The 20631-nt window shown below is 39.4% G+C and overlaps 1 protein-coding gene and 1 long non-coding RNA gene across 2 annotated transcripts in view; one reads left to right on the forward strand and one right to left on the reverse strand.

The window, feature by feature from the left end:
- The window catches only part of PKD2 (polycystin 2, transient receptor potential cation channel), a 55948-nt gene extending 40496 nt beyond the window's left edge, over positions 1-15452 (reverse strand). The window contains exons 1-2 of the mRNA XM_072622340.1: positions 14696-15452; positions 10492-10605 (exon numbers count right to left, since the gene is read on the reverse strand). Coding sequence (XP_072478441.1) covers positions 10492-10605; positions 14696-15332 — 751 coding nt within the window. The 5' untranslated portion in view covers positions 15333-15452. The remainder of the gene's footprint in view (positions 1-10491; positions 10606-14695) is intronic.
- Positions 15453-18250: 2798 nt separating this feature from the next.
- On the forward strand, positions 18251-19047 carry LOC140513055 (uncharacterized). The gene is made up of 3 exons (XR_011970055.1): positions 18251-18414; positions 18641-18741; positions 18924-19047. It is a non-coding gene; the product is annotated as an uncharacterized lncRNA (long non-coding RNA).
- The last annotated feature ends 1584 nt before the right edge of the window (positions 19048-20631 follow it).

Consider the following 20631-nt stretch of genomic DNA (forward strand, 5'->3'; position numbering starts at 1 on the left):
AGTCATCGTATACAATCACTTAACTATTTGTCATGTTCTCTAGATAGTAATAAAAAAAAAAACTCTTCAAAGCTTTGAAATTGTAGGCTCTTTTGGATTCCTCAAAGCATAACTGTAACCTTCTTTAAATGGGCCTTCTCCTCTTCAGGAGATGTTTACCTTCACAATATCTGAAATGCCATTTTTGCCCCCCACATACATGGGTCTCTTAGGAAGACATCATCCTTCATTCTATGCTGATCTGAGTCGTGGCAGAAACTGGATGTGCTCTCCTAAGATTCTTCATTGTGCTTCCTGCCAGATTTGCCACAGACAAGCCAAAGGCTTAGCATGTATACCTCTTTAAGTTGATTACCTCATAAATTCTCTTAAAAAACATTTATTTTCAATATTCATTTTTTTTTAAATTTCAAGTTTTAACTCTGTCCCTTTCTCCAAGGCCTTCCCCTATACACTGAGAAGGAAAGCAATACAATATCAATTATACATGTGAAATATACAAAACATTTCCATTTTGGCCACATTGCAAACAAAGGAAAATGAAGTGAAAAAGCCATACTTCAATTTAGATTCAATTTGAATACTTTCAACTATCTGTTTATGAACATATTTTCAATGTCCTGAATTCCCATCAGTTCCCAAGTCAAAATGAGAATTCTTCATAGACATCTGTGACATTCACATCACTCTATAAAGTCACACGAGATTCTCCACATTCCCCAAGAACTGACTCATGACAACTTGAAGACACAAAGTCTCTCCTCCATTAAGTAATGAAAAAGGCAGAATTCAGCTTGCAAACACTTCTAATAGCAATGTTTGGGAGAGGTCATATGGCAATATATCCACTGGATTGGCACGAATAAGCAGTTTTCAGTTAGAGCTATATTGGATGATAATGGGAATGAATGACAAGAAGGGGGAGGAATTTCAAGATGCTCTCATTACCACTGCATCATATTAAGGTGACATCCTCCCTGTCTCCAGTGAATCTGCTGATCCATTAATTAACCAACTTTGAGTCTGCTCTTGTCTTTGCCATAGGCGATCTTTGATATTCAAGGAAAAGGCTACCATGTTGGAGCTCCAGACATCAACAAGGGCAAGTTCTTCATGAAAAGAAAGACAGCCATGCCAAATGCACCCAACATCAAAGCAGTGATCTCATGATAGGAAATCTTCTCCTTTATTCATTCAAATCCAGCAGATCCATGACAATTCTATCTTGGCCCTGTAGAGAACTCAAGTTTAAGTGGCTTGTCAGGTTGTGAGGTGCTTTGAGATGTGAAACTACTACTCTGGGACTTGTATCTGGAATGGGAAGTTATCACACTCCAACTTTTTCATTTTTAGAGATGGGGAAACCATTCATGTAGCCATGTCCAACTCTATGTGACCCCATGGACTTTGTCCAAGTGGTTTTCTTGGCAAAGATACTAGAGTAGTTTGCCATTTCCTTTTACAATGTGTCCCCATTTTACAGATGAGAAACTGAGGCAAATGGGGGTTAAGTGACTTGTCCAGGGTCACACAGCTAGCAAGTATCTGAAGGTGGATTTGAACTCAGGTCTTCTAGGTTCAGTGCTCTATCCACTGAACCACCTACTTGCCCAAAGAAAGTAGCCTCGCCAACAGCTAGTCAAGGATTAGGACCCAGCTTCTACTCTTACTCTCAATCCAGTGTTCCTTGCATGGTAACATGCTAATTTATAACATCATAAACTTCAGAAGGCAGATATCTTTTCTGTTTGGCTTGTATTGCACAGTAGCTAACATCACAATAGTTATCCTTGCATTTAATGAGTAATATTTGAATAAAGTCAGAGTGTAGAGAGATAGGAAAGACCTCAAAATAAGGAAGACAGAGAAGAAAAGATACAATCTAAAGAAAAAACGGATTTTAAGTAGAAGAAAGGAATGATCAAATTTAAAACAGAGGATGAAAGAGAATGCGCCTGGGTTTTATGAAAAGAAAAACTTCACTAAGCAGGTAATCTGGGCTACCAAAAAGGAAGAGTCTCTGAAAATGCCTCTCCCCATAACTCACCTTGACCATACTCTCACTGAACTCTAGCATCCACAATAAGGGAGGATAAGTTTATTAGCCCTCAGTTATAACAGGCAGAAAGTACTGCAGGAGTAGGGCAGATGATTCTTCAGCTACTGTTTAGCAGGACAAAAGGAGGGAAACACGTGGTTATGTAGCACCTACCATGTGCCAACTACTGTGCCAAACCCTTTATAAATTATGTTTTTTGATCTTCACAATGACCGTGAGAGGCTGGTGCAATTATTTTTATCCTCATTTCATAGAAGAGTAACTGAAGCAGGCAAAGATTAAATGACCTGCCCAGGGTCACACATCTACTGAGTGTCTGAACTAATGTAAAAAGTAACCATCTGTGAAGATTAATATACTTCTGAGGTTAAAGAATATTTTATATTTCATGTGTAAAGATTGTGTTATGATCCACTTTAACATGAGAAATAATTTGAGGTACTTTTCCAATAGTGAAAATGAATTCTTTCCCCTCTATTTTATAGGTTGAGAAAAGAAACTGGAGAAGAGGAAAGACCTTGAGTTGATGATGACCATTTCCTACTGAAGTTTACCCAATATGAAGCAACTGCCATAACGAACAGGATTAAAAAGTTTAGAAAGCACCTCAGCTAGCACTCGTTCTTTTTGTCAGGCAGAGAGAGACACCAAAGGCAACAAGTTTATATTTTAAATTTATTTGCAAAATAATAAGGTGAAGAATGGATAAATGTTACAAGCAGTATCGCCTCACAAAATGATGAAAAGCAGTGCAGTGAAAATGTGTCTGCAGAAAGCTTGCCAAATCATCCAAGAGAATGCACAGATGAAAGTAGAAGAAAAAAAAAGAAATGGAAAATTCAATTCAATTAAACAAATATTTTTAAGCACTCAAATGTAAGGTACTAAAAAAATGAAACAGTCCATCTTCAAAGTTACATTTTGCTGGGAGGAGAAAAGAATAACATGGAAAAGTTAAGACAGAATAAATACATGGGACAGAACTAAATAAATGAAGTAATATTAATTGTTCAAGGGTAAACAGAGACAACAGAATGCAAAAGGCCACAAAATTCAAATTAATTTACTTACTCGGTGTCATACCAACTGAACTACTGAAAGATTTAGAGTTAGAAAAAAAACAATAATGAAATTCATCTGAAGAACAAAAGGATCTCAAAGGAAATAACAAAAAAGTGGGAAGGAAGGAGACTTAGCAGAACTACCACTGTGCTACAAAGAGGAATTACTGAAACAATCTGGTATTGGTTAAAAAAATTGGTCAAAATCGGTTGAACAGTTGCCACACAATAAATACACTGAAGGAAGAGAACACAACAGCCTTGTCTTAGATAAATCCAAAGATATCAGGACACAATTATTTGACAAAAATTGCTGGGAGAAATGAAAAGCACCTTGGCAAAAAAATTTGATACAGATCAACATCTCATATCTATACCAAGATAAACTCCAAACGGATACATGAACTGAGACATTGAGGATGACATCACCAATAAATTAGAGGAGCAAGGAATCCTTTTCACAATCAGTACAGAAGTTCATGACTGAACAAGTGATAACAGTTATCAGAAAGTAAACGAGACAATTTTGATTATGTAAAATTGAAAAAAAAATTGCACAAATATAATGTAGGAAAATTAGAAGGGAAATAGGTGACTGAAGAAAAAAATCCTTGCATTATGTTTTTCTAAAAGTGTCCTCATATCTAAGATTTGTAGGTCAAAGGATATGAAGAAATCTAAGCTACTACCAATGTGAAAAAAATGAAGTATGAAAAAAATGTTCCAAATCGCTAATAATTAGAGAAATGCAAATTAAAACAATTCTGAGGTTCCACGACAAAAGAGGAAAATGACAAATGTCAGAGGGACCTCAGGAAAAGAGGCACAGTAAATTCATTGTTGGGAGAGCTGGGAATTAGCTCAGGCATTCTAAAATTATGCCCCTAAAGCTACTAAATTTTGCATACTCTTCAATCCAATTATATCACAACCAGGGGTGTAGCCAAAGAGATCACAGAAAGAGGAAAAGGACCTACCGTGGACCAACATATTATAATTGTTCATTTTATAGAAGTCCCAAAATGGAAACTAAGGGGATGCCGACTTAATGGAAAGTGTCCAAACAAATTGGGATTTATGAACAGAATGGAATACTATCACACTGTAAGAAAAAACAAAATGGGTAGTTTCAGAGGAAACCAGAAAGAACAATACAATCTGATACAGAGTATCAGAAAAATATATAAAATGACAGTATTGTGAAAAACTTCAAAAGACTTTAGAATTCTAATTAATACAATGATTACCATGAGTCAAGAGGACTTAATATGAAACCAGGCCTTCATTTCTTTTCTGTTGTGTTTTCATTAGGAACAAGCTCTAGTCTAGCGTTGCTTACAGTATCATTTAAGTTCATTTTAATGCATGTTCAACTTTTAAAAAAAAATCTATTTAGTCTTTTTTTTCTGGACCTAAAAAAATTAGGTACAAGTGATATAATTTTTTCCTCTGTGTCCTTCAGTAGGATTTGAGTTTTACTTTCCTTTTTAATACCAAATAAATATTATCATAAAGCAGTAAAGCAGACACACAAAGAAACGTTCTTGGTTGCTATGCTTATTTAACAAATTTTGGTATTTTTTCCTTTGTTAGGCTGACATCTTTGGAATAGTTTTGGATCTTCCTGAGGTTCTTTCTCATCCTTCCTTGATCTCTTTGGCTATACACCTAGTTGTAGTATAATTGGGTTGAAGAGCATGCATAATTTAGTAACTTTGGGGGCATAATTTCAGAATTCAGAAATTAATGAAATAAAGTTGCATTTGGCATACTGTACTATAGCTACAGTATAGTCTCAGTAGAATTTTCTTTGATACTCTTATTCCATCAGATTTTTAATATATATTTGCATGTATATACATACATTTACATATGTACATACACATACACACACATAACTATGCTATACCTGTTGTTCAGTGTTATCTAACTCTATATGACTCTACAGACTTTTGCCCATGGGCTTTCTTGGCAAAGAAACTAAAGTTTTACAGATGGGAAACTGAGGCAAAAAGGGGTTAAGTGACTTGCCCAAAGTGACACAGCAAGCAAGTGTCTCAAGCTAGATTTGAACTCAGATTTTTCTGAGTCACTCTATCCACTAGCTGTCATCATCATCATTAAGCAAGGCATAAAACAAACAGTCACATCAATCTATCAATAAGAGCCTACTATGTGCCAGGAACTATACTAGGTATACAAAGGAGACAAAAACGTAACAGATATTGCTTTCAAGGAGCTTACATTTCATTGGGAGAAACAGCATGTCCACATGAGTGCATACCTCAGCAGAAAGTAATACTTAAACTATGCATTGAAGAATTCTAAGCAACAAAGGAGAAAAATGAGCACATTCTACATGGGGTGAAGTGGGGAATCTATGCAAAGATATTGGCTAGAAACTGGAACGTTTATATGGGGAACAGCAAAATGTTTGCTCCTGTCATGAAGTTAATGTGTGTTTTCAGGAGAGTAGAAATGTAGAATTCCTTTAAATTGGTGACTTTCTCTAGATGCTCCTCTTTGTGGATAGTCTTGTGTTGGTTGCAATAATCAATCAATCAACAAGCATTTATGAAGTATCTATAGTACACCAGACACTCTGCTAGGGATGGGGTCACAGATACAAGGAATGAAACAGTCCCTATCCTCAATTTGATTATATACTGACAAGACCCAGAATACAGTGCTCCTCAATAAGATCCAAAGCTATTCAGAAGACGTTGGCCAAATAATCTGTATGGGAAATATCAAATAAATGATGTGTATAGGCATGCAATTGGATGGTCTATCCTGTGTATTAACCTATTAGCATATTTATTTTGGATAGACACTGAAGATAGACAAGGAATTGGATTTGGCGCTGAATATAAGAAAGAGACTATACTATATTTGGGGAAGAATTTTCAGTATCCCAAACTATTCCTTATACAAAACTCATCTGATAACATGAATTGTCTCCCAATTGATGCTTTGGATGCTCTGGATACAAAGATTAATAGACCATAATTTCAGAAGAGTTGTATTAAAAATTAAAGTCATTTTACTGATATGGAAATTCCTTCCATCAGTAACCTATCAATAAAAGATTCTCCTTGAGTTAACTGACCCTGGGATTGCCAGGAGGCTAAGGGATTTGCCCCTGGACACAGAAGTACTATGTGTTGGAAATACCTTGAACTCCTAAGTTGCTGAGTCCAAGCTGAGTTCAAATGAGACCAGTCTCACTGATCTGCTGTCTCAGTCATACAGGAAATCACCCAGGAAACATACAGCAGAACTGAAAAAGGAGATGGATGTTTTAAGGGGAAGCATACGAAATGGACAGTCTCTGTGTTGGTCTCGTACTCACAAAGCATGATAAGATCTAGAGGGAAGTCCTCCACCACACTGGGCAGTGTCTACAGAGGATTCACAATGTAGAACACAGTCAAAAATGTGTAAGAGAAGACATGGTGAGTACATAAAATGAGAAAATATTGAAATCTGCATTGGTGGAGAATTCGTCATTCATATTGGTGAGTTCAAGGATCCATTGACGGACTGAAGAAAGGAAATTCACTTGTATTCTTCCATTCAAACTTTTTTTTTTGAGGGGGCAAGGTAGAGTCTAATAATACTTAAATGATCTCTCCTCAATCTATTTCCCAATCCAGCTGTTTTTCTGATAAGCTATTTCACATTCTATTTTTTCATTCTTTTGATTTTGTTGGATTGATTCTTGATGTCATTAGTTTCTATTCGCCCAATTCTAATTTTTAAGGAATTATTTCTTCAGTCAGTTTTTGTATCTCCTTTTCCATTTGGCCAATTCAACTTTTTAAGGAATTGCTTTCTTCACTGAATTTTGTACATCTTTTTTCCATTTTTTGTGCTTCCTTTACCAAACCATTGACTCTTCTTCAAGATTCTCTTGCACAACTCATTTCTTTTCCCAGTTTTTCTTCTATCTCTCTTACTTGATTTTCAAAATCTTTTTTGAGCTTTCTCCAGGAGTTCTTTCTGGGCCTGAGAGCAATTCTATTTCTCTTCAAGGCTTCTCTGTAGGCATTTTGACGTTGTTATCCTCTTCTGAATTTGTGTTTTGAGCTTTGCTCTTACCATAGTAGAAACTAAGGGCAAGCAGGCAAATCTGAGGTATATTGTATGAAAAAGGGAGAGCCTAATAAGAGTCACAGTACTCAAACCCAGTGCCTGTGGCTTCATCAAAATAGTGCTCTAGCGACTGAGTTGATCAAGTTTATGGTTATTTACATAATGCAATAAAAGTTATCTAAGAAGTCAGGTGCAACTCAAGACCACCTTTTTAAAAATTCACTTTTCTATGGAACTACATATGAATCCTAAAGAAAAGAGATGATATAAACTATACTACTAAATGAAAGGATGCTGAAAGAATATGGTAAAAGTACACACAAAAACATAAAATGTTACTTGGTTAAAACTTTGAACTTCTGAAATTCAAAAAATGTGACATTTAAAAATATATTTTAAAATTAATACACCCCAGACATACTCATAATTAGACATGTGAATTTGGGCAAGTCATTAACCTCTTTGGACCTCAGCTTTTCATTTGAAAAAAAATGGGGTGACACTGGGCGATTTCTAAGAAATTTTCCAGCTTTATGATTTTTCACCAAAAACATACAGGAAGTAAGAAAACAGGATTGTGAATGGGTAATGCTTTTATGTGCATAATGTAAGGCAAGTCTCCTTTTGCCTAAAAACCACTTAATAGAAATTTAAACCCAGTTATTCAGCTGAGTGACCTGTTAATCCTTAAGTACATTACTGCTTAATATTGGAGTGCTTTAACTCTGCAAAGAACAAACTTTGAATGAAATGCTAGGAAACACTCACTCTTTCATATTTCCCCTTTCCTTTCCTCCCCTCCTTTTCCCCCTTCTCTCTTCTCTCTCTCTCTTTCCCCTTTCCATATAGATTATATGTAATGTAGTATAATCACATATTACATGTAATCATGTTACATATGGAGAGAATATATTATACATAATATGAATTATATATGGGGAGAGAGAGAGAAAAAAGTGAGGGATGGGTAAAGGGAGAGAGAGATATGAGACCAGAAACATGCAAACAGACTTTGTTCTATGGTGAGAGGGGGTTGATACCTGCACCTGGGTATAAGTAATTCCACCAGATCAAATGGTGAGTCTCCTAGCCCCAAAGATGGCATCAGCAGAGAAAGTATATCTAACTATAAAGAGGTAGAAGCACATTTCTGAAACAAATGCTGTTGATCACAATCCTCAAGAGGGAGCCAAATTGCTCCTGAAATCTTGGAGATAGTATTGGGACAGTGTTGGGTTCCTAGAGTTGGAGACAAAATGCTTTCTAGAGAGATAAGGAGGAGTTTCTGGAAGTGCCAGCTTTTTTGAAGAAAATAGGATTAAGCCCTAGTTCTCCAGAGGGAGAAGTAGCAAGAGACTTCATGTCAGTACAGAAGAGTCAGAGCTTTGTGCTCCACCATACTGTGAGCATCTGGATGTACAGGTCTGAGGGGTAGGGTTTCTCTAGTCATTTCTAGTTATTTCCCTTTCACATGAGTATGACGGACTGTACAGGTGCCTGGGAGGAAGAGAAGACTCACTACTCGGAGCTTACTGAATCTTTCATTTTTCCATAGTGTAAAATAATGACTATTCTACACTCAATATACCTCATTATCCTGAGTGCCTAAAAGTAAGCTGAGACCTTTATGTAAGCCTGAGGGCTTCTGGACATGAGTTATACTCAAGGATTCCTGGAAAGAACTCTAGGTGGGGCAAAACGAGTCACAGAGGGATGATTTTTGAGAGGCCCCCAAAATTGAACCTAGTATAAATAACAGATTTTTTTAGGGTAACTCCTACTAATAGGTTATCTGGGTCTAAAGCTATGATCAGTTCTGTGACTTTCATTGCACATTGCTAGATCGTGCTTCAGAATGTTTGCTTCCTAACTTGCCATGCCATAAGCCTACCAACACCATATTATAATATCACTTTCCCTGCAGTTTACCAATACTGAACTTTTTTTAAGGAACAGCATTTTTGCTATTATAGTAGGCATAAAGTGGAATCTTAAGATTATCTTGATCTGAATACCTATGCTTATTAGGTAGCTTGGACATGTTCGATGTAGTTACTAACTCTGCATTTCCTTGTTGGAAAGTGGCCTGCTTATATCTTTTGACCAGTTCTCCAGTGGAGTGTGTATATCAACCCAATCATTAAGATCATAGTTCTAGAAGTGTAAGGGACTTTAAAAGACCATACAGTCCAACCTTTGTCATTTTACAGATGAGAAAACAGAGAACTGGGGAGGCCGAATCACTTGCCCAAGGCCACACAGGCAGTAAATTCAAAAGTGAGATTTAAATCCATGTCCTTAGAACCTGGCGTCCTTCAGGCTCCTATTTAGTTCTTTGCTGTTTGGTCATTTTTCATTCATGTCTGACAGTTCATAACCCCATTTGGGGTTTTCTTGACAGATACTGGGATGGTCTGTCATATCCTTCTCCAGCTCATTTGACAGATGAGGAAACTGAGGTAAACAGGTGACTTGCCCAGGGTCACACTGAGGCTGGATTTTACCTCAGGTTCTCCTGACTTCAGGCCAGCACTCTATCACATAGCTACCCTGCCTATTTTGTTAGACTATGGCATATTCAAGGTTTAATATAAGATTTCATTTTTGTAGTTTGCATATCTATTTGCTTTATTGCTGTTAACTACATTTCTAATTTTAAAAACAAAGGATAACATTCTGGACTTCCTAACTGCTAAACTCAACAAATTATTTGCCCCTCACGGTATACTTATAGTAATTATTTTGTATTTTTCTTTTTGTTCAGATCTATGATTTCATTAACATAGAGAACTCCTGGTGAGGAAATTCTTTCCATGGATGCAAATGAGAAGCCTATAGTCTTAGAGGCCCATCTTGGGTACCATTAAGTCACTTGCCAAAAATCACATAGCTGGTATGAACTGGAGTCAGAACTCAAACCTAGTTCATTATGGCTCCATGGCTGGATCATGCCATTCTATTTCTCATAGTAATTAGTAAAATCTTTTATCTCAGTAAGTTTTGTAAAAGAGTACAATACCAATTTCCTTAACTTAGCATTACGTCAGACTTAAGTGACTTAAGTTAGCAATGAACTAGTCAATCAGAAAAGGCTGAAATATTACTTAATATTTAATAATGAACATGAGTCCTTCATTGAGTTTTGAATTGTACTGAAAACAATGACTAATCAGAAAGAACATTTACTCTGACCCTTTGAGTGCAAGCATATTTTCTTTTAAACAGGCTTCTGAGGGAGCAAATAAATTTTATAATGGAAAGAAATGGTCTACTTACAGATACATAAAACCACAAGAAAGAGAAAGTATGTAACCAATTCTCGCAAAACACTTTTCAGGTATTTCTCTCGGCTTATGTTGCTTTCTTCCATCAGTCTTGTTCCCCAGAGACCTTAAATATTGGAAAAAAAAACATAAAAAGTAACCTGTTTCATTCAGATTTCAGATATAACATATATGGCAAGGAAAAACCTAGAAAATCATAAAAGAGAACTACCAGTTAAGGTCATTAACTATTTTTCATTACAAAGGTTATACAAGGTTACAAGGTTACATGGTTATATGCTACAAGGTTATATGATTAACATGTTAACTAAAATTTACATCTTAAAGATTCATAAAATTGAAATTCATAGTGTTAAGGGTATTGGTCAACATAAAAATTCATCTAAATCAGGGCCTCTTAAACTTTTTCCAATCACAACCCTTCAGCACTACATCAAAAATCCTAAACTTGTAGGTCAAAGAAAATATACTGCAAGCAGCCAGAAAGAAAGAATTCAAATACTATGGAGTCATAGTCAGGATTAAGCAATATTAAGCAGCCACTACTATAATGGAGTACAAAACTTAGAATATGATATTCCAGAAGGTAAAAGATCTAGGTTTATAGTCAAGATATACTCTGATTGGGGGAGGGAGGAGGGAGAGAAGGAGAAGAATGGACCTTTACCAAAATTATGAATGGACGAAAACACCAGAGCTAAGCTAAGTGGAAAATTTGACATACAAACATAAAAGTCCAGAGAAGCTTAAAAAGTTACATATAGTCAAGCAATCATAAGGGACTAAGGAAGGCTTTATAACTGTTTATATTCTTATATGGAGAGATGATTCATGCATTCCTCTCATAACAATATCATTATCAGGGGTCATAGAAGGCTTCTAATTAGACAGAGGATCTGGGTGAAATTCTCTTATGTTTTGATAATCTAAGAGAAGTGGATAAAGGGGAAGAGGCATGCAGTAGGGGAATTAGGGGAAAAGGAAAGGAAGAATAGGTAAAATTACCTCACATAGCCAAGGTGCCTGGATTCCCAATACCTAGCACTGTGACTCACACATAACAGGTGCATAATACAGGTTTAGAGAACTGCATGATTCTAGAGTAGCTATACAGGCATAGAACACATTCTACTACATTTTATCTTAAGGATAGGTTATTGTTCTAATCCGTGCAATTCAATGACTGCAATTCAAATTTCTGAGCACATCAACAAGTGATGTATTGATATAATACTCCTCCATCATTCTTATTAGCCAATGAGCAAACCTGAGGAGAGCGCAGTCAGGTAAATGAGCAAACTATATTCCTAGATGTTGTCAGACAATAAATTACAATAACAGCACTAATGTTCTCTTTTATACAAAGTGTTCATAAGAACTCATATTTTCTAAATCCCCCTTTATACCATAATAAAGAGAAGAAAAAAGGTCGGGGATGAGACCCACAATTTAATTGGTAAAGAGAACTTTTAGTTGAGCAAACTCTCTACCAACACAATTGGGCACTTTCTCTGCAATTTACAGTGGTAGAGATTTGTCTTCTCCTCACATGTAGGGAACAACGGTCAGAGTACATCATGAGACCCACGTGCAGCCGACCTGAGCAACCCTAAAATCCTGAAAGTATTTCACAAGACCTACTACAACCAGTGAAGAGCACAGCCTCTGGGTTAGGGAAGAAACATTCTTCAGAACAGAAAATCTCCCTTTCTTAGCGGAACTTCTTTTAAAAAACTTCCTGTACAAACAACTTATAAAGATTTAAAAAATCTGATTACCACAGTGACCAAACATGATTCCAGATTATATGATTTCAGAGGACATACACTACCCACTTCCTTACACAGAGATGATGGCCTCAGTGTATAAACTGGGGCATATTTTGGGTAGTCAACACAGGTAGTGATCTGGCTTGGTAATGTCCATCATACAAGAGCTTTCTTTTTTCTTTTTTTTAAGAAAGGGAGAAGTGGGAGGAAAAGACATAATTTTTTGTTAATTGAAAAATATATATTTGTATACATATACGTGTGTGTGTGTTCACCAAACTTGGCCCTAAGGAAGAGATAATGAAAAGTCACCTCTTTCCTCCTTCTTTATAAAGGCAGTGGACAATTGGAGTGGAACACTGTATAAAATGTCAGATTTTTGTTATATTTGTTCATTTTTTTTTACATTTTTTGGTTAACATTTTTACATTTACATAATTTTGTACATTTCTTAATTTTTCTGAACTTTTTTTAGTCTTAAAACTTGTTATCAGGAGTGATGATTCTCTGGAATGAAGGGAGGGAAATACTGGGGAATATGGATGTTAAAAAAAAACAAAAGATGTTAATAAAAATTTTTTTTAAAAAGGAAAAACCTGTCTTCACTCAGTTGTCCTTTCAGACTCTTCAGCCCTTTGCAATCTGGCTCCTGACCTCATCACTCAACTAAAACTGCTCTCTCTAAAATTACCAGTCTCTTAATGACCAAATCTGGTAATCTTTTTTAGTCCATCTCAGTCTCATCTTCTCAGCTGAGAGTGGGGAAAAAGAACTAACTGTAATTTCTGAGTCCAGATCCTCCTGATGGCCTTAAACAGATCCTATTCACCACCTGAGGCTTCCTTCCTGTCACATCTTTTTCATTGCAAACCAAGGAATTAGGCCTGAGTTCTGTAGTGACTCACTGAACCCATGACAACTATACAAGTCATGTTTATTTTCCCCAAAAGCACAGCTTCCGGCTTCCGAATTTAATTTGATTTCTAAGTTGGAACTCCAAGAAGACATGGATATTCACTGAGAGAAGTCCCAGGAGTTCCTTATGCATGTGAGTGATCTCGGACCAAGCAAACAATTATTATCAAACACAGCTGCATGAGAGAATAGCACATGTGAAATACTTTCAGGTTCTATACAAGATTCTTATTCAGATAGAGAATGGGTATAGATGGCCTCTGAAATGCCTTCCAGTTCTGGAATTCTGTGATCTCCAGGCCTTCCATTCCATTCTCATCTCTAATTCATCCTGCACACTACTGCTTGATTAATCTTTCTAGAATACTGTCCTCATTAGGTCATTCTCCAGATCAAAAGCTGTTGATACCTCAAGGTTTACAGAGTGAAGTTTAAATTCCTCAGCTCAGCTTTCAAAGACCAGCACAATGCTACCCCAAATTATCTCATTTCTCACAAACCCTCTTATATCTGCACAATCACAGAATCTGAATTGGGCCTCCAGCCTCTACCATCTAGTACAACCTCATTTTACAGCTGAGGAAACCAAGGGAAATTAAGTGACTTGCATAAATTCACACTAATATTAACAATCAGATGGATTTGAACCCAGCCCTTTGAATTGTACCATTATCATGAACTGTATAGCTCACTCTACCGTTAGGATATACATTAAAACACATGAAACATTTAAATATAATTTAAGTATGAGTCTCCTGGTCTTTTGCACCACACATTTAAATTCTACATTCTCAGGGTTTAAAAGTTCAGCATGACTGTGGAGGAAAGAAAACATTCCAGAAGAAAGAGACTTGCTGGATAAGTTTTAGAAAGAAATATTTCATAAAGCTTCTTTCCCCAACATCGAAAGAGCATATGATGGACAAAACATTCCAGAAGAAAGGGACTTGCTAGATAAGTTTTAGCAAGATTTCATAAGACTACTTTCCTTAAAAGACTCTTTGAAGGAGTACGTGCTTTTCGAGTGGTTAAATTCACAGTGTGCAACAAAATCCAATTCTCTGTTGATCCTTCAAAGGAAAGCCCATATCCAATGTTTGGGTCGGTTTGTTTGTTTTTCCCAGGCTGCCTGGGACCAAACTTTTCTACCTGATCCGCTAATTGGATAACTCTCACCCTCCCTTGGGGACCGCCCGAATAACTTCCCGCCCCGCCCCCATTCTCTACAAATCGATTACTCAGTTCCGATTTGTCAATTTCAGAAATCTACCCAAAATCGAGACCAGGAGCCCCAGCCGACGTTATTTTTTTCTCTCAGCAATTGTTCGAGTAAAAGTCCCCCCGCCCGCCCTCCTCCCGACAAAGCGAAGGCTTTTTGCAACATAGTTGCTACGACGCAGTAAATATGTAACTGCTGCAATATATAGTAATTCCAGAGCACAGTGATATTGACTTAAAGGGCTGCACACATTCACGTACAAGCTCAGGCCCGCGTCCCGGGGCCGGCCTCACCTCGCAGTGCCCGCAGCAGCCTCTTGGCCCCGGACGCCCGGGCCGGGGGCGGCGGCGGCTGCGATCCGTCCAGAGGGAGGTGGCGGTGCAGAGACTCTCCAGGGCCCGCGGGGCCGGCGCACACGGTCCCCGGGGCCTCCCTCCTCCGGCGGCGACCGCTCGGGAGGCTGCCGCCGTGGAAGCTGCCCAGCCCCAGGCCGGGGCCGGCGGAGGAGGCGACCCCGGACGAGGCTGCGGACCTACGGCTGCCGGGTCTCCACTCCACGTCCATCTCCACCACCATGCCGCCCTCCTCCCCCTCCACCTCGTCGTCATCGTCGTCCTCGTCGTCGTCCTCCGGCTCGAAGCCCGGGTTGTCCCGGCTCCACGCCTGCCTGGAGCACGCCGACAGCGGCGGCGACGGCGACGCCGAGGCTCCAGCCGGGGGGTCCCGGGAGGCTGCCTGGCGGAGTCTCTCCATCTCGATGTCGAGACCCCGCGGCTCCCGGAGGCCGCCCGCTGAGGGGAGGCCCGGGGCCGCGAGGCTGCAGTCAGCGCCGGGGGCGGACCCGCTCAGTCTGGCGCGGGCCGCCGAGGGCTCGGCTCTGCGGGGCGCGCCCGCCTCCAGCTGGGGCTTCACGCGGCTCGGGTTGACCATGGCGGGCCGGCGGGCGGCGGGTCACTGCGGCCCCGGTTCCGCTCCGCCAGCGGCGGGAGCCATGTTCCTTTCTTCCCCTGGCCGCCGCAGCCCGCCGCTCCCCGCCCCCGACTGCTCCACATTCCCGCGGCGGGCTCGGCTTCCTCCCCCCGCCCCCGGCCGCCCACGCCCCCATCCCCACCCCCGCCCCCCGGCTCGGAGCGCTGCGCGGAGCTGGGACGGCAGGGGTTGGGGGGGGAGGGCGCGCGCTGCCCCTGGCCTGGCCGCCCGAGGCACGGAAGATGCTCAGCCCAGAGGATGCTCCAGGAAAGGTCTGATCGGTCTACAGTCAGTCTGGCGCCTACTGTGTGCCAGGCACGGTGCTGAGCCCTGAAGATACAAAAAGGGAGCTTACAGTCTTAAGAGGGAGACTGTGGAAACAAATATAGATCAGGCAAGCTCTATGCAGGACCAACAGGACATAATTAACTGAGGGAAGGCACTGGAATCAGGAGAAGCCGGTGAAGGTTTACTGCAGAAAGGGGGATTTTGTTGTTGTTTGCCCTTAGTTCTCCAAGAGGACCTTGACGTCAGGGAGGTGATGCCATGACTTACAAGAGAACTGGATTTAAGTGAAGGAGGGCTGTGCAAAGTCACCAGCCTCACTCTCTTTTCAGGAACCATCTGGGTCCAGTGACAAGATGCAGATCAGGAGGACTGGAGATGGGCCCCAGAAAGGGGGATTGTGATTGGGAATTAAAGGAAGCGAAGAAGGTCAGTAGTTGGAGAGGAGGAGGGAGAGAACCTTCCAGGAACTAAGACATCGGGAGAGAACGCCCAGAGCCCAGGGATGGAGGGTCTTGTTCCTGGAATAGCCACATGTCACAGAATAGAGGAGTAGGTGGAGGAAAGTAAGGTGTGAGAAGGCTGGGAAAGCAGGAGAGGGGTAGATTATGAAGGGCATTAAATGCCAAATAGAACATTTTGCACATGATCCTGGAGGCAATTGGAACCTCTGGAATTCATTGAGTGGGGGAGATGATAGGCTTCGATTTAGGAAAACCACTTTAGTGGCAAAATGGAAGAAGATTGGAGTTGGGGGAGAGGCAGGCAGGCCCCCTAACAGGCTACTGCAATATAACTCAGGATGGGGGCCGTGTCAGGATCCAGAGAGAGTGCAAAAATGAAATCGAAAGGTTTTGGCAACAGCTTGGATATTGGGGGTAGGGGGTTGAGATCGTGAGAAATTCAGGATGGCTCTTGGGTGATAAATCTAAGGACCTGGGAAGGTGTAGGCAGGGTGTTGTTTAAGGGGTAAGATAATGAGTTCTGTTTTGGATGTGTTGAGTTTAAAATTCCTACTAGATATCTAGTTTGAGGTGTCTGAGAAGCAGTTGGACATGCAAGACTGGAGGTAAGCTGAGAAGGTAGAAGAGGATTGGTATATTTGAGAATCATCAGCATAGGGATGGTCATGGGAGTTAATGAGTTCACTAAGTAGAGAAATGTAGAGGGAGAAGAGAAGAGGACATCTACAGGACACAGCAAAGGAGCCTGAGATAGGTCTGATAGATAGGAAGAAAACCATGAGAGTTAGTGTCCCAAAATCCTGGAGAGGAGAGAGCATCAAGGAAAGATGGATTCAGCAGTATCAAAGGCTGCAGAGAGGTGAAGAATGAGGATTGAGAGAAAAAAGCCATTGGATTTGGAAATGAATAGATTATTGATGACTTTGGAGAGAGCAGTTTCAGGGGAATGATAAAGTCAGGAGCCAAGTTGTGCGGGATAAAGAGAGTGAGGGGAGAGAAAGTAGAGGCCCCAATCTTGGACATAATAGATATAGGATAATAGTTATCAGGGATTTGCAGAAGAATCAAGTGAAGGGGTTTTTTCAGAATGGGGGAGACATGGGTATGTTTATAGTCAACAGAAAATGAGCCAGTAAAGAGGGAGAGATTGAAAATGATGAGAGTGAGGATGACAGAAGGGGTGATCTGTTAGAAGAGAAGGGATGGAATATCAGCCTCCTACGGGAGGCTTCAGCTGATTTCACACTTCCCCAGCTTCTAGTTCCCTCAACCCCTAAATTATCTTATACTTGTGTATAAGTCATATTTATACATTGAAGTTATACTTCAGAGCTATTTTGAGTTTGGTTCCAGGCCACTACAATAAAGGGAAAATTACAATAAAGCAATGAAATTTTTGCTTTCTCAGTACATATAAAAGTTAATGTTTAGTCTATACTGTAATCTATTAGATATGCTGTAGTATTATGTCTAAAAATACAATGTACATACCTTAATTTGAAAACAGTTTATTGCTAAAAATGCTAAACATCATCTGAGCCTTCAGCAAGTCACAAAAGTACCTTTGGAGGGTTTTACCCCAGTGGTGATGGCTGCTGATTGATTAAGTTTGTGATTACTGAAGGGTTGGGTGGCTGTGACAGTTTCTTAAGACAATAGTGAAGTTTGCCAAATAGATTGATTTTTCCTTTCACTTGAACACTTAGAGGCCACTGGAGGGGTATTAACTGACCTCCTTTCAATATTTTTGAGTCTCAGGAAATAAGGAGAGAGACAGGAAATGGTCAATAGGTGAAGCAGTCAGAACACATTTATGTATTAAGTTCACCATCTTATATGGGTGAGGTTCTTGGCACCCCCCAAAAATTACAATAACATCAAAGATCACTGATCACAGATCAACATAAAGATATAATAATGAAAAAGTTTGAAATATTGTGAGAATTACCAAAATGTGACAGAGAGATACAAGGTGAGCACGTTATTGGAAAAATGGCACCAAAGACTTTGCTCAATTCATGGTTGCCACAAACCTTGAATTTGTAAAAACAGACAAATAAAATAAATACAAGGACACTCAATAAAACAAGGCACAATAAATCAAGGCATGCCTGTATTTACTTTTAGTAGATGGAGAGCTGGCCATGGACCCAGAAAGATCTGTCATCCACATCCTGGCTCTGTCGCATGGCACAAATCTCAACTTCTCAATTCATCGAGACTAAAAGTTTCAGAAGGTCACAACCTATGTTGATAGAATTTCTTCACCTGGGAGTTTCCATGACAATAAAACTGTAAGTCCAGTCCTTCACTCTAATAACATGTTGTCTCTAATAAAATATAAGCTCCTTGAGGGCAGGGATAAATACCTTTGTATTCCCACTACCTGGCACATAGTAGGCACTTTTTGCTAACTGCTTGTTGCTTATTATACCTTTATGGGCAGTTGATTACTTTGGGATTGCTTTTATGTAGACGATAAATCACGCTATTATAATAGTAAATTTATATCTATTCTAGAGGCATCAAGAACCAGTGGTTGCTTTTGTTGCTGCTTTGAGGAGTTTGTTTTAGATGAGAAATCAAATTCATGTTCACCTGCAATCTCTCTAAGCCCCCAGGTAGGAAAATTCCTAACATTTTGCCAGAAGTTTTATTCTCAGCCTAAATTTACATGTATACATATACATATATACATATGCATACACACACACGCACACAAGTGTGTGCGTGTGTGTGTGTGTGTGTGTGCAAATCTCTCTCTAATTATCTTCTGGCCTCTTTGTGGTTGAATTAAATTCAGGTTTACTGGAAAAGTTTGGGTAATGAAACAGCAGATTATAAGACAGGCTCCAGGAGTGGAAAAGTGCAGCTTTCCTTGGGACCTCCATCCATTCTTGAGGAGCAGACGTGGTGGTGAGTGAGAGGCTTCATCAGCTCTGGTCTTCTGCTTCATAATACCTGTATGTCTAATGATCATCCTTTATAGGTCTTTTTTATTTTGTCATACCTCAGTCATTTCCCCCCCTCTTTTTGCTTCCAGTTCTTGGCTTGCCACTATATGACCCTACTCCTATCAGAATCTCTATGTGGTTCTGAGGTAGCTCTTCCTTTTTTTTTTTTTAACGCATTCCTTAGAGTTTGAGCAAGTCTTTCACAAAAATATCTTTAATTGATTCAAGCAGGTTTTTAACTCTGTTCACTTATGATTGACTGATTCCATCAGGAAGAGTTCTTTATTAACAAAGTAAATACTTTTAAATGGGTGAGATAATTAATGGAACCCTGACCCTGATGTAAAATTAAAAAAAAAAACAATTTATGTCTTGGTATGTAAAGTAAACTGAAATTGAGATGAAGCTGTCTCCCTTTCAACTCCCCCTGCACACACACAGTTAATAGCCACCTGTCTATTGTGGACCATAAGAGCAGCTACTCACAATTATTTAAAGAAAAAGAGACACAATCCAGAAAGAGAGGCTCAGGTTCAGAAAGGGTCCCATGTGCTAAAGCTTCTTTGGCCAGTGACTTAAGGCCTAAGCTACCTTGATGGAAGGTTTTATTGACCATCTTGCAAGAAGGCTTTTTTCCATAGAAATAATAAGTTGGTTAAACTCATACTATTCCTGAAATCTTGAGAAACCATTGATAGACCCATGGCATTGTGCTATTTTCTGTTCTGTATTCATCTACATGGTTTGGAACAGGTTAAGTCCTAGGGAACCTCTCTGCTGAGAGAGAGCTTAGGTTCCAAGTTCTGTTATTCATTAACTCTCTTTTACACATTAATCCCCAGCCCAAAGCTTCAGGGACAAATAAACTTATAGAAAATTAATTTATCTCATGTCTAAGGTTTCCCCAAAAAGGAAGGGTCAAAAGGTACTCAGTGGACTATATAAATCAGACATAGTACAGGCAATTTATTCCTATATACAAAAGAAATGCTAAATATAAGAATAAGTATGCATTACCAGAAAGACTGAAACCAGGATTCATTAACTTAATTTCTAACTACTGCTACAGTTGACAGGGAGGTAGATACTTAAACCTCATCAGAACATAAAGTAGTTTTCAGGACTTCATTTCACCTTGACTACATTGTCCAAACAATTCCCAGTACATGTTTGCTGGTAAAGCTTGGGTCAATGCTCTTCTGAGTGGTCATTCTCTTCAAAAGCTCTAGATTAGTTGCTAAAAACTGTTCCCTTCTATTCTAATGGGACCTAGAACCCCCAGACCTCTTGAACTTACAAGCTCATCTCTAAGCCTGGACATATCCATTTCAGGATAATGATAATAGTAATGATGGTTAACATTTATAGAGTCTACTATGTGCCAGGCACTGTTCTAAGTGCATTACTGTCATCTTATTTGATCCTCACAATAAACCTGTGAAGCAGGGACTATTATTATCCCCACTTTACAGAGGAAACTGAGGCAAACTGGTTAAGTGACTTACCCAGGATAACACAGCTAGTAATCAACTGAGGCTGGATCTGAACTCAGGTCTT

This window comes from Notamacropus eugenii, chromosome 7 (genome assembly GCF_028372415.1).
Source record: "Notamacropus eugenii isolate mMacEug1 chromosome 7, mMacEug1.pri_v2, whole genome shotgun sequence".
NCBI lineage: Eukaryota > Metazoa > Chordata > Mammalia > Diprotodontia > Macropodidae > Notamacropus > Notamacropus eugenii.